This window comes from Condylura cristata, unplaced genomic scaffold (assembly GCF_000260355.1).
Source record: "Condylura cristata isolate star-nosed mole 26May11 unplaced genomic scaffold, ConCri1.0 scaffold00029, whole genome shotgun sequence".
Taxonomy (NCBI): domain Eukaryota; kingdom Metazoa; phylum Chordata; class Mammalia; order Eulipotyphla; family Talpidae; genus Condylura; species Condylura cristata.
The window spans coordinates 6,015,372-6,029,680 of NW_004567130.1; the positions used below are offsets into that span (position 1 = coordinate 6,015,372).

Below are 14,309 nucleotides of genomic sequence, written 5' to 3' on the forward strand. Positions count from 1 at the left end.
GAGGACAAGGAGTGCCTTATCTTGTTGAGACTTGATAGAGCCTTTTCTATTGGTCTCCACACCTGCACTTAGGCTGGAAGGCTGAGACAGCTGCATGAAGTGATGGCAAGTTGAGGGTGCTCTTCACACAGAGGGTGTTGGGGGCAGGTGGGCCCCAGTGGAAGCATTTCCTAGTTCTCTGAATGGCTCCAGGAGGACCGTCTTGTGCTTTCTGCTTAGGAGGAAAATGAAAACAAGACTGAGTATCTAGATGTCCAATATTTGTCGGTAATTGTCATGCACAAATAGAGCTTGTGAGCACCTAAGCTTCGCTACAGCATGTGCAAACCAGATCGATGAGCTTTTTCTGTATTTGTATTTTTCATTCCTATTCTATGTTTGTATATAACATTCTAATTTTATCTTTTTATCATATGTTCAATGTGTCCGGTATTTCTGTGGAAATGCCATTGCACTCTAAAGTTGCTCTTGGATTCCTTTCCAGGTTTACTGGAAAGCATGGTGCAAACCCTCCATCACTCCTGTCTTTCCCTCTCTGCTCTCAGCTCTTGGCAAACTCTCTACACTTCTCGTCTTCTGTCCTGGATGCCCTGACATGTGTTCTTCCTGGACAGGTTTGACATGCAGCTGGCCCAGGCCCTGGGCGAGTCTGTGTTTGAGAAGGGACTTCGCGAGAAGGTGACCCAGGAGAACACCAGTGTCCGATGGGAACTTGGCCAGCTTCAGCAACAGTTGACGGTAAGGGGTGAGGGGACTCAGGGACATCTGGGTGTTAGTGGCTGACCTTCAGGAAGCCCCGTGTGCCTCATTTGTACACACTGTCCAGGAGACAACTCTGTGGGTGTGTCAGTCTGCCGGCCAGCTGAGCCATGGAGCCCAGCATGCCTTAATAAAATCTACAGTGCTTAGAAGATTGATATTAGACCTCTGTGACTTGATGTCATTTAGACATTGTTCTGGTCACCTGCATGAATTCCAAGGTAACCACCTGGGAGGCATGAGAGACTCATCATAGAACGAGTTAACTAAAGCCCTCTGTCCACGGGCTGACTCCAGGGCATGGGGGTTTCTTAAAGTGCAATATGAGCACCTCTCTCGGTTGCTCCTCACTCTTCAGCGGCTCCCTGTTACCCCCAAGAGAACCTCTAACCCTCTTAGCCTAGCATTTAGCTCCTTCATGATTGTAGCCCAACATTCTTTGCTCCTGGGATGACTTCTAACCCAGAAGACTCATTTTTGAATACTTTTCCTCACTGCTCCAAAATGTCAGTCTGAGCCTCTGCAGGGACACAGCTTGCAAATTCAGTGGGCATTTCCCTCTTTGCGTGGAGGTCTAATTCTGAGGCGGTGGTATTGCTCACCCAGGAATGCCCCCACCACTGCCCATCTGAGCAGTCCCAGGGAGCAGCCCTTGGTGACCACAGGGGGCGCTTTGAGGAGCCATGCAGCAAAGGGGAGGAGGTGCTCCTGAATAGCAGAGACCTCACCAAGCCGAAGTGGGAGGGGTAACCTGGGGGGAGGGCGGCATGTGGCTCCCATCATGCTCCTTTGTCTCTGTAGCAAAAAGAGCAGGAAACCTCACACTTGAAGCAAGAGGTGGAGATGCTGAAGGCCCAGAAGCAGGAACTGCTGGGGTCACCCTCTCTGGGGGAAAATTGTGTTGCTGGCTTGAAGGAGAGGCTCTGGAAACTGGAGTCCAGTGCCCTCGAGCAACAGAAAATCCAGAGCCAGCAGGAAAATACCATCAAGCAGCTGGAGCAGGTAGGAAGCCTGGGCTCATGTCCTGTCCCATGCTGACCCCAGAGGGGTGTTACTGCCATCTCACCAGGGCACCCCCTCAGCTGCTGCTCATTCTGTGGCTCCCTGCTACCCTGAGAGCCTCTCTGGCATCAGACCCTTCATGACCTGCCTACTCCTGCCATCCTGCAAGTCAGGTCACCTCGTCAGAGAAACCGGCCTCGTGGCCTTCTTGAAAATAGTTCACCCCCTACCCAACTCGGTCCCTCTCTTAGCTCATTTGTCTTTCTTCATAGTACCTACTGTCATTATTCAATATGACTTTAAACAGTGTGCTTGAGGCTTCTCTCCCCCATTACAATATGTTTCAAAAAGGTAGATTTTTTTCCTCTTCACAGATCTTGTTAATTAGGTCCACAATTGGTGGCCACTGAGTAACCGTGGACCAAGTGTGATGTGTACTGAACACTGTCTGTGGCCAGGCCAGTCCGAAGCAGTCCCACACCTCATCTAGGGAAGCCCCCCCTTCGTTACCCAGTGAGGTGTTAGCTCTTCGTCCCTTTGCACAGATGTGGAAACCGAGTCTCCGAGAAAGTGGCAGGGATGGAATCTAGAGCCTGTGTCTCCTGACTTCGCAGAGTCTTGAGTCCCCACTAGGTGCATAGCCTTGGCAAGGAAGGTTGGGATGCTGACGTCAGGAAACACGCTAGCTCCGGGGAAGAAGGCAGCAGAACAAGTGCTTTTGTGCCCACTGTGCCAACAAAGTACCAGATGAATATTTTCCTCGTTTGATGTTTTATTTGCCCACTCACTCCACAAAGAATTTTGGACAGCTTAGAAGATGTCTGCATAAATAATAAATAAAATAGAAAAATGACAGATTTAACAATCTGAATCAGAAAAGCACAGAAGACGCAAGGCAGGGTGGGCCAGTGAACCACCTTGCAGGTGAACCTCCCCTGGGACACGCCACAGGAGGAGTTTCTGTCTACTGTTCCTGGTGACCAGAGAGCAAAAGAGAGTATGTATGATGTGCTTTGCATTACACTCAAGATAAAAACGAAACAGCTTTTCAGGGAGAAGCATGGCTTCTCAGGTGGGATCTCCTAAGGAACAATTATCTTTGTGCTTTAGAGCCTGGGAGCCCCTTTTCAAGAAAATCTGATCAGGCAGCTGGAGTATGTGAAGTAGACAAACTGTGGAAAGTTCTGGTGAAAGGGAGGATCTTTGGAGTTGGGGTAGGAAGAAGACTGGGGGGTCAGTTTTTGTTTCTCTCTCCATTGGCGTGGAGCCTTCCGAGTACTGAAACCTGAATGTGGTGGGCAAGGGGGGAGGGGGCTGGAGCAGTTCAGAAAGCAGAACTCCTTCTCACTCAGACTGCCATATTTATTAAGCAACTGCTTTGTGTCAGGCAATGGGTAGATCTAAGAATGCAGCTGTAAACATTGTAGACATGGTCAGTCCTAGGGGAAAGCTGCAGGTCTGGCTTTGGGAGCAGGGTTGGGGAACATCAGGGAAGACTTCCTGGAGGAAGTGGCATTGACATCAAAAGCTGAGTACAGGGATGAATCTGAGTTGCTCAGCCAAGAAAGTACCAGGTAGAAGGAATAGTCTATGCAAAGGCCTGGAGGCCCAAAGGTCATGCAGCCTTCAAGGAGCTGTGATATGATCACATCTAGCTGGGGCCCTCCAGGAGGTCCCATTGTCCATTTTGGCCTTAGTGGGCAATCCCCTGTCTTCTCTAGACGTCAGTCTTCATCTGTACAATGAAATCTGAGTCGTGCTCATCCCTCCACCTCAGCCCCAACTCTGTGAAGGTTCACAAAGAAGGGGGACTGTCTGTGTAGGTCATTAGGGATCGTAGAGGCCGGTGCAGTGACACAGAGCAGCCCCGATCGAGAATAAAGCAAGCACTTTGGAAAACTGTTAACTCCTTCAGATACCAGCAAAGCACCTCCTGCTTGGAAACAGAAACATGCCCCCGTGACAACCTCAGAAACCCCCATGACAACCTCAGAGACCCCCAAGCTTAATGCTGCTTCCCAACTGCCTCTCAGCTTACACAGGAGGCAACGCTGACTTGATGCTTGCACCTGTCAGCTTCACCCAGCACCTCCGCACTGCACGGTGCCCTTCGAGCGGTCCAGGAGATATTTATTGATTACAGTATTGCATCTTTTCCAGGGAATTTTATGTTAACTCATAGAAACTGACATAAATGGTATTGCAGATGTCAGGGGTGTCCAAGAGGCTAGGGAAAAAAATGAAAAAGAAATATTACATTTACTTGCTTAAGCTCCTCATTTTGGATTATCATCCCATAACCTCTGTCATTTTAAAGGAGGCAAGGAAGGGAGTTGACATTTAAAGTGAGCTTGCTTTATGCCAGGAACTGTAATAGGGGCTCTGACGTCTGCTTTGTCCGCTTCCCATTTTACTCTTCGCTACAGTCTTTCAAGGCAGAGAAAATGATCAGCCTTTTAAAAGACCAAGTTTGTTTTTTTCTCAGCTTCATTCCTATGTTAGGGATAGTAGTTGTCACCTCCTGAAGGCTTGCTGAGAGGCGCTGGGCTGTTTGTAAATGGCCAGGAAGTCACAGTTCTCACAATAAAACTCACCTAAATGTGGCTATTGGTCCCCACAGTCCAAGCGAGGAGAAATAAATGAAAGCTTGAAAGTGTGGCTTCTAGGGGTCTGGACCCTAGAGATTGTGATCCAAAGGCCCAGGGTAAAACCTTGTAATTTACATTTAAAAAAAAAACACACTAGATAATTCTAATGTGCCACAGAATTCAAGCAGCAAGATCTTGGCACATCTTCAGTGACGCAGATCAAGTAAAATCTTAACGCAGAACTGGAACACATGACTCTTTGTCTAATTCTAGAACTTTTCATGCAACGTCAGCCGGTTCAAATACCAGGTACAAGAACAAGTTTTGAAGACTTGTGTCCTTCAGGCTGCCAGGAAGAGTGGGGATATTCCTTCCTGTCTATCAAATAATGGGCAAAAGACTTCAATATTCATGTGCCAGGCGCTGTACTGAGTGCTTGGACCACCTGATTTAATTCTATAATAGCATTCAAAGATTCTTGTTTTCTATGAAGAGAGGGAACAGAACAGAGGCCAAGTAGTCTGACCCAGGTAACGTCTTAGGGAAGTGGACGTCAGAGTCCATGTTACACTCTGTGGCAGAAAGCTGACTCACTTTAAATGCCAGAATTTGTAGGCAAAACACCAGCCATCCAGAACACCATCACTGATGCCTGCTCTGGGCATGATAACTTTGTTTCATCTTTAATAGTGTCAAGAGGGAATCTGAGGTTCCTTTTGAACTCAGTGGAAGAGAGTGTGATTGGTTAGTGGTATCTGTTATGACCACAGGGAGTGATGGAGGCAGCCTCTGAACCACCTACCTGCTGACTCTGACCATCCTGGGTGCCCAGGGCCGGTACCTGACTCTCACCCATGCACTTTAAAGAGGAACATGGCCAAGGGGGACCTTTCGGGCAGGGCAGGAAGAGGGGTGGTCCTCACACATCAACTTTGCCGCCCCCAGCTCCGCCAGCGCTTTGAGCTAGAGATTGAGCGGATGAAGCAGATGCACCAGAAGGACCGCGAGGACCAGGAGGAGGAGCTGGAGGATGTCCGCCAGTCCTGCCAGAAGCGGGTACGTGAGCAGGGCGCCATGCCCTTTACCCTCGGCCTGGGCCCAGTGTGTCGCCCTCTTCCTTCCAGGGAGGGGGAGACCTGCTTCTTTTTGCAGCCACTTGAGACCTTCATTCCCGAGGTGCTTTCAAGGATACTGAGGCAAAACGACCTTTGTAAATATGATCCGGGAACCGCAGGAGTCTCAAGAACTGCCTGGCATAATCACCCAAGATTTCTGCCAAGAGCCCACAATTCCATGTAGTGAATGCTTTGCATAAAGATGTCCATGTATCAAGAAGGGGACCAGTCTCTTCTTGCTATTTCCTTTACAACTCAAATAATGTCTTACAATTTATCCAGGTTCTTTGCAGAGATTTCAGCGTCTAAGAAAGCATAAAGCCTTAAAATGTTAGCAGCTAGGCATCATCATTCTGACTATTTTTAAGTGATCTTTCAAATCTCTCTTTCACTTTCTGTCACACACATATTTGTAGACATCATTTTACCTAGATGAGGTCATGCTGCTCTTTTCACGCTGCAGCGTGTTCTGGGCCTTTCTCTGTGTCTGTAAGTACAGATTCAGTGGACTTGTGAACAGCCACCCAGGCTTTGCTGTAATGTATGCAGCCAGGCTCCTGTTGTTAGACATTTAGGATTTTTCTGACGCTCTATTATTAGATCTGGTGTAGAGGCAAACATCCTTACAGACACACTTACTGGGTGGGCGTAAGAGGGAGGCTTCAGCGTCAGCCTCCTGCAACAGCTTCCTCCCGGTGGAACTCCCCAGGCCTTTCATGGCTTTGTGAACGTCCAAGAGAGGGTGAAGTGGCCTTTCCCAAAGCTGACACCTGCTATTAGCTCCCTAAGCAGTCTCTGCAGAGACCTCTAGACTGTAGGCGCTGAGAGTGTGGGTGTTGAAATCCATCGGCTCTTGGTTTGATTCTTTGCTCTTTCAAGTCTGCAGCTATGTGATCTTGGGAAGGTGATTTTCAACCCTGAACTTCAACTAAAATTGATTCCATTCCTTGGCTACTCGCTTGGTATTCAGCACTGGTCACTCAGAGCCAGTTTATAAGACACACAAGAAAGCCGATTTGGCTTTATGTGGAGTCACAGTGACTATGATCAAGTCCCAACTCCATTAACAGCCAGATGTAGGATCGCAGACCCTTGCTAATATGCTGCATGTTTCTTATCTGTCAAATGGGCTAATAATTGCTACCTGCTTGGGTCGCTGTGAGTTCAGGGAGCCACAGATGTGGAAAACCTGCATGGAGTTCTGCAATGCAAACCTTGTTTGTTGGAAATTTATGAGCAGTACTGGCACGTGTAGATTTCCAGGCAGCCTGCCCTCCCTGAGCCTGATCAGCCTGCTGAGTGCCTGGCTCTCGGGCACAATGAATCCATATAAGAGGAGGTGCGGGCACTTGGGATGTCATCCTAAGCAGGGCTGGAGGGGTCTTGGTGATTCCCAGACCTCTACAGGTGACAAATGTTGGATCCCTTTGTACCTGTCTTCCTCCACAGGTTTATATGGGAGCCAGGTGCACCCCCCAGACCTCCCCAGGCTCAGATAAAAGGAGCCAGTGATGCTGAGCTCTGTTGGGCCACTGTGACCTTCAGTGACTCTCAAAACCACCCCAAGACTCAGTTCTATTGGCAATAGAATGGGAGTGATGATAGGACATGTTCTCCCTTCCCTGGAAGTAACCTGTGAGCTGTAAAGTGACGGATGGGAGTTATGAGGCCCAGTTTCTGCTTATGCCCCACTGTCACATATTTGGGAGAAATGACTGTCATGCTTCACATGGGACTGGGTTCTTTATGCCTGCCAGCTTGTTTATACTTCCTAAGAACTCTGTAAAGTTGCATTGTTCTGCTTCTACAAATGAGGAAACTAGAATCAGAAAAAGAAAGTGACTTGTTCAAGATCATCCAGCTGGGAAATCAAGAGGTAGGAACTTGAACTCAAGTTTGTCTGACTCCAGAGCCCAGTCTTTTAGCCAAGATGCTAGTTGTGTGTGTGTGTGTGTGTGTGTGTGTGTGCGTGCTTGCAAATAGCAAATGTTTGGCTATGAAAGGCCATCTAGGAATCACTTCAAAGAAGTCAGCTTGGGCAATGCTGCATTCTGTAGCAATTCCTGAACTCCCCAAAGGCTCTGATAAGTCCCGTACCAGAGAACCTGTTATTTGGTAGTTCCCACACTGTTCTAGCATGGACTTGCCTTCCTCCCATACCCCACATCATACCTGTGAACCCCATGTGGAAATACTCTACATAACACACCCCAGAAGGCATTGTTATTCTTGACCTATAGCTATTGTTGTTTTTCAAAATGACTTTAGCTTTTTCATTCTTCATTTGATAAGCAGATATGAGTGTCTGGTATCTCTTACTCTCAAAAGAACGTTTCAAAATGAATTTGCTTCCTATGTGACTATCAGTAATTGTTTCCCTTCCTGGGTCAGGAGAGGGAGGCCCCAGTCCCTGCCCAGGTTCCCCTTAGGTGAAGGTTTCACAATGCTGGGTGCATTCCAAGGGTGCCCAGAGCCAGGCCTGAGCCATCTCCTGAGCTAGAGGTGTGAGCTAGATCCTCCTGAGAGTTTTCCACTGACAGATTTATAAATGGAGAGAGTGAGGTCAGAGAGGTGTTTTTCTCCTTATGACAGACACTAACATTGACTTCATGTCTTGTGGCTGCTCTGCTCAGTCTATCTCTCACTGTGGCAGGAAATCAATTGGAAGCGACCTGGGTGGGAATGTTGATGACTGCCCGGGCTGGCAGGAGAGCTGGGCCAGAAAACAGAACACTAACTACTTTCGCCAGCAGCTGACAGGAGATGCGCTTTGTGACCTCTCTGTGACTCAGTTTGCCCATCTGAAAAGTAGGGTTACTGATGGCACAACATGGAGCAGGAGGGTGAAGGGATGAGATGACATGAGCGAGGCATGCAAAGCACAGTTAGAGTGGGGCATCCGCTCTGGTGGGGACTACCTGCCTGGCTGAGCCATTGCTGAGAAATCAGAGCCATCTGTAAATTAAATGAGATCCTCAGAAATGAAAGTCTCAGTTCAGGCTGCGATAATACAATATCATAGGCAGAATGGCTTAGACACTATGTCTCATAGATCCAGAGGTTGGGAAGTCCATGGCCCAGGTGCCAGTAGAATTGCTGTCTGGAGGGGGCTCTCTTCCTGGCTGTAGAAGCTGTCTTCCTGTAGGCAGAGGGGAAGTGAGTTCCTCCACGTCTCTTCTTGTAATAGGGCACTAATACCAATCATGAGCGCCCCACCTTCACAGCCTCATTTCAGCTTGATGCCCCCTAAAGTTCCATCTCCAAATACCTTCACATTGACTGAAGTGTTTCCAGAGATGAATTGTGGAGGTACACAAGCATGCAGCTCGCAGCACCAAATGTCCTCAAATGCAACTTTGTCTTGCATCATAATTTATATAATAAGAGAGGGGGAGGCAATTTAATATGTTGAATATAATATGTGGAGCTTTTAACAATCAGAGTGCCAAGACTTATACATATGCATGTGATGTTCCTGGCCATAGGAATGAAACATCTGTCTTAGCTAGGGAAGTGGGGGAGAGGGCTCCCCATAATTGGCTAGTTCTTCCCACAGTTGTTCAGCTCCCAGACTTCAGGTTCCTGAGCTCCCTGACAGAGACATCACAGCCCAATCGCCTGGGCAGACTTTTTGGAATTGGGCAAGGGGGGCCATGAGCTCCACATCCCTCCCAACTCCAGATGGTCACCCTGTCTTGTGGGGTTGACCAGATGGATCTCATTTATCCTAAGCATGCATCTGCCCTTTATGCCCACAGCTCCGTCAGCTGGAAATGCAGCTGGAGCAAGAATATGAGGAGAAGCAGATGGTCCTCCATGAGAAGCAGGATTTGGAAGGCTTGATTGGAACCCTGTGTGATCAGGTAAGTGAGAGATACCGGCAGAATGTGTGGGTGTATTCCCTACTTCAGGGCCCTATTGAAAGGGCAGGGCCATTGAGGGGCAGATTCATGGGGGCTTCCCTGGAGAGGTTTTCAGTCAGTCTTTTCAGCCAGCCTCCACCTGCTTCTCCCAAGTGCCCCACCTCTACCAATTCTTCCCCTGACGACCCCACACCCTCTGGCTCTTTAAGGAGACCTTCTGGTGTCCACATACAGAGGTGTTCTGGGAAGAACCCATTAAATAGAAACCCACGGGGCCTAGTCAGAGTGGTGTGGACCATTGATTGTCTTGCCTTGGACAGCTGTTAGGTGAATGTGAAAAGCTTCTTGAAAACTAGACTCTGGACAGGGGCACCCAGGCTCCAGGTCAGGAAAAGGGAACTGTATAAACCCTTGCTGGGCCATTTCTGTCCACGTGGCTGTGGGTGAGCTTGCCCTGAGCTTCTGGAGGACAGAGCTTTATGGGGTTGCCGCCATCGCTGTCTGTGTTCTCAGCACTGTGGGCACTTGGAGCCCCATCACTCTCTTTTGGGGAGCAGGCGGAGGAGGTATCCTCTGTGCTGTAGGATGTTGAACATCATCCTCCACCCACCAGATGCCTGTGGCATGTTCCCCAGTTGTGACAATCACAAATGTCTGTAGAGATTTGTTCCTTGGAAACAAATCACCACCCCCACCCACCCCACCCCAATACAGAGAAGCTGCGCTGTAAATAAAGCAGCCAGCGGAGCACCGCTCCTGGTTTTAGAACGGGGAGAATCACTCCTCCATCACCCAGGTATTCCCTTTCCTTCCTGTTCAGCGGTGACATGAAAGCTCACCACTGGAGAGACCTGGCCTCTGCGGCGTGTCTCCATGCATCACAGGAGTGTATTTGCACATATTTGTGTGACACGCACTCATTGTCTTTTAATTAGCAGTGATCTTGCTATCAGTAGTCTTCCCCTAGAGTCATTCCCTTTATTCGCAAAGGAATGTGGGCCTCCTGCAGATGGTCATCTAGAGCAGCCAGGCCTCAGACAAATAGGAGCTCCGTGATGTGGTTTTGTTTTAAATTGATTAAAGGAGAGAATCCGCAAGTGGGTCCATCATAGTGGGAGTGTCGGAAGTGAGGGAATCAAGGAGGGACCTACAGGACCTTCTCACTCTGGGGGTTCAGCATTTCAGCCAAGTCAGCAGCGGACTCCAGTGCAGAGCCCTTGGGGGTGCTGTCTCTTTCATATCAGGGCGAGAGCGCTCAGCCTTATACCTGATTCTGGGAGACAGTCAGGAGCCCCAGGGAGAAGGGTGCATTCAATTCAGCCTTCTCCATTTGAGAAAACAGAGTAGGCAGCCCAGTGAAGAAAGGCTTTTATAAATGCTGATAAAATAAATTTTCCTGTGAAGGGAAGGAAACTTTAAATGAATAAAATGCCAATTTTGTATTAGCCACCCAAGTGGGGCTTTTTAATGATTATATCACATTTGATCAATTTAGAGGTTTCTGTTAAGATTCTTGCCAAACACAGCAAAGTAGATGGAAGAATGCAATTCACATTTATACACCAGGCAACAGGGGTTCACATGAATTAACATTTGCCGTATTTGATACAGATAGTTTTGAAGAAACAAAACATTTCAACCACAATAGGCTCTTGGTTTCTACTCCTGGTCTCCCTCGTTTGCTTCCCTCCCTCCTTCCCAGAAGAGCCCATTCATCAGAGGTCAACGTGTGGAATGTTTCTTCATGCACGTTTAAACTTCAACCCCGTCAGCACATGCGATTCTTCGCTTTCCTCTGTCCCTGCCCTGACTGTCATTTTGAGACTAGTCCATGACAATGCATGTAGCTTGAGTTCATCCATTTTAGCTGCTATGCTATATATTTTTTTTAATCCCATTCTTTCAATGGCAGATATTTTATTGTTTGCACACACAAAATTGCAGTGCATATTCTTATATATGGCTCACTGTGCACAGTGGTGAGCTTTTCCAGGGTCTGCAGCTAGAAGAGGAATTGCTGGCTCCCAGGAATGTACCATTTTAGAATTATTTGATGTTGCCCCAATTGTTCCCCCATGTAATTGTGACCGTTTTCATTGTCATCAGCATTTTTACCGATTTATTTTTGCTTCTCACACCCCCGCTAACACATGGCCCGGTCAGACTTCCAGCACTCCGGCCAATCTCTGAGTAGTAGGCTGTGGTGCTTGTCTCTCATGTCTAGGGCGTCTGTGCCTTTTCCTGTTTGTTACCGTTTCCTCTTCTGTCAATTGCCTGCTCAGAGTCTTTTTTGTCTTCTCCTTTCCTCCCATTGATATTGGTGATCCTTAGATGAGCTGCTAATGCAGTTTGGTTGTGGATTTCACAGCTATCTCCTATTCCATGGATTAACACTTCACTGTATGTTGAACTTCTCTCACTCATATGACTAATCATATTAATCAGTCACTTTGTATGGCTGATGCTTTTATAGCTTAAGTTATGGTTCCTTAACTGAGGTCATGAGTATATTTCACCATATTTTAGAAAAGTTCTTAAATTTTGTTTTTGACAATTTTAGCTCCTTAACCCATCTATTTTATTCTGATGCACAGTATGAGGAAGATATTTATTTTTTTCATGAAATAGATTACCTTCATTTTACTTCATGAATAATTTTTCCTTTACTTTCCAGATATGTGTGGGTATGTTGATGGGCCAACCCATCCTGTTTAATTGATTTGTTTGTCTTGTTTCTGCACCCAATAATCGTAACAGCTGAATTTTGATCACTTGTGGGGCAGCTTACCTTGCTTACTTTTTTTTTTTAAAAGATTTATTTATTTATTCATACAGAACTGGGGTACAAGCCAGAGATGCAGAGGGTGAGAGGAATCACCAGAGACAGAGCGGGGAGCAGAACAGGCATATTGACGAAGTACACTGCTGAGGGGAGCAGCGGGCGGGTCAGGAGAGGTCTGCCGCTATGCGGTCACCTCCGGGGCAGGTGGGAATTGAACTCATGCGGAAGTGGCATTTGCTTCCTAGTGCTGTGCTTTAACCCGCTGCGCCACCAGGGAGGGCCTACCTTGCTTACTTTTAAAAAAGCATTTTATCTAGTCTTCATCCTTTGATTTTCTTATTGAGATAACAACAAAGCCTATTTGATTTTCAAATGTATATTAGTTTACTAGTTAGTTGGGAACAATAACATTTATGTTGAACTGTTGCATTCATGCACATAACATAGTTCTCCAAATATTTTTGGCTTTCATAAATATATTTTAGTATGAATTAAAAAATTTATAATAACAGCAAATGAAATGTTTACCTGTAGTTCCATATTTTTCCATAGACATCTTGAACATTTTTGATAGATGTGCTTCTAGAAAACTGTAGTTTTTATGGCTTAATGAGTAGAGTATTATTTTTATACTCTATATTTTATTTACTGTGCCCTATCTCAGAATACTACTGATTATTATATGTTTATTTTATATCCAGAAAACCTGCTGAACTCATTATTTTTATTCTTTTGGCTTTTTCTTCCTGGGAAGTCTTGCCATTTAAAAATAAGAGTAATTTTGTCCCTTCTTTCCAATTTTTAGAGCTTTTTTTTTTTCTTTTTCTTACCTTATTTCATTGGCTTGGGCCTCTAGTATAAGTAAAGAAGATATCGGGCATGCACTCCCTGTTTTTGAACTCAGCATGACATTTCCAGTATGTATTTACAGAAATCTAATGAGACTGGAACTGTCTTCTGATTTGTTGTTTACTAATATTTTAAAAATTGCTGTTTGGCTGTTGAATATTTTGGAGTATTTTTTCTGGCAGTAGTCAACAATTCTTACTACTTACTTCACAGTGTAATATATTATATTTCAGCTATTACGAGGTATCTTCTTAGATTTCCTATATAAACCTTACTTAGTCACAGGGAATTTTAATGCATTGTTCTTTTTTAATTGTTCATTTTTTTTTTTGAGGATTTTTGAAAGGAGCTTTTCAGTAAGATTGGCTTGTACATTTATATTCTTACACAGTCTTTGTCTAATGTTGCACTAATCTCATAAAATGAATTTGCAACTACGTCGGAAACAATTTTTATAAAACTTGGATCATGTACTTCTTGAAGGTTTGATACATCTTGCATGTAATATATTTGAGCCTAGTTTCTCTGGCAGGATAGGATAAACATTTGATTACTGCCTTCAAATTCAGTATAAATTCAGATATTATTCTCTTGTTGAGTTTTGATGTTGAAAATTTTAGCTCATTTTCGATTCTACTCCAAATATTCTTTAGTCGCATTTACAACAGTACAGTCACCTTGAATTGCTGCTCTCACGTCATCCTTAACATGCTAAGCATTTTGTCCTGTCATTTATGGTTTTCCCCTTCAACCTGTATTTTATTTTATTTTATTTTTTTAAAGAGTTAGTTGTTCATACAGAACTGGGGTACAGGCCAGAGGCTCAGGGGTGGCGAGAGGCCTCACCAGAGACAGAGTGGGGGAGCAGAACAGGCAGATCGACGAAGTACACTGCTGAGGGGAGCAGCGGGTGGGCCAGGAGAGGTCTGCCACGCCATGTGGTCACCTCTGGGGCGGGCAGGGATCAAACTCATGCGGAAGTGGCTTTCGCTTCTCAATGCTGTGCTTTAACCGGCTGCGCCACCAGGGAGGGCCCAACCTGTATTTAAAAATTGAGTTTATGTTTACAAATATTTGGAATTATTTGGAGTAATTTTTAGCATTGATTTTTAGTTTTTTTATTAGTATATAAGTTGTATATACTTTATATCATTGTTAATTTTTGTACATTTGCTTTCTTTTCTCAGATGTAGCCCCCAGAGAATTTCCACCAGCAGCTCACTTGCGCGCCTCTCCATAGTCCCTTGTGCTCTGCCACCCTCCCTTTGAGCCCTTTCCCACCCCACCCCCCGAAGAATATCTCTGATGTATAGTTGTCTGTTTATCTTTGTTTTTTTCCTAGACCCCTTAT

At 46.0% G+C, this 14,309-nt stretch overlaps 1 protein-coding gene across 1 annotated transcript in view; it reads left to right on the forward strand.

Moving 5' to 3' along the window:
* MYO18B (myosin XVIIIB) overlaps nt 1-14,309 on the forward strand; it is a 230,720-nt gene that overhangs the window by 126,745 nt on the left and 89,666 nt on the right. Inside the window, exons 29-32 of the mRNA XM_004690853.1 lie at nt 615-738; nt 1,561-1,761; nt 5,295-5,405; nt 9,223-9,327. Coding sequence (XP_004690910.1) covers nt 615-738; nt 1,561-1,761; nt 5,295-5,405; nt 9,223-9,327 — 541 coding nt within the window. The remainder of the gene's footprint in view (nt 1-614; nt 739-1,560; nt 1,762-5,294; nt 5,406-9,222; nt 9,328-14,309) is intronic.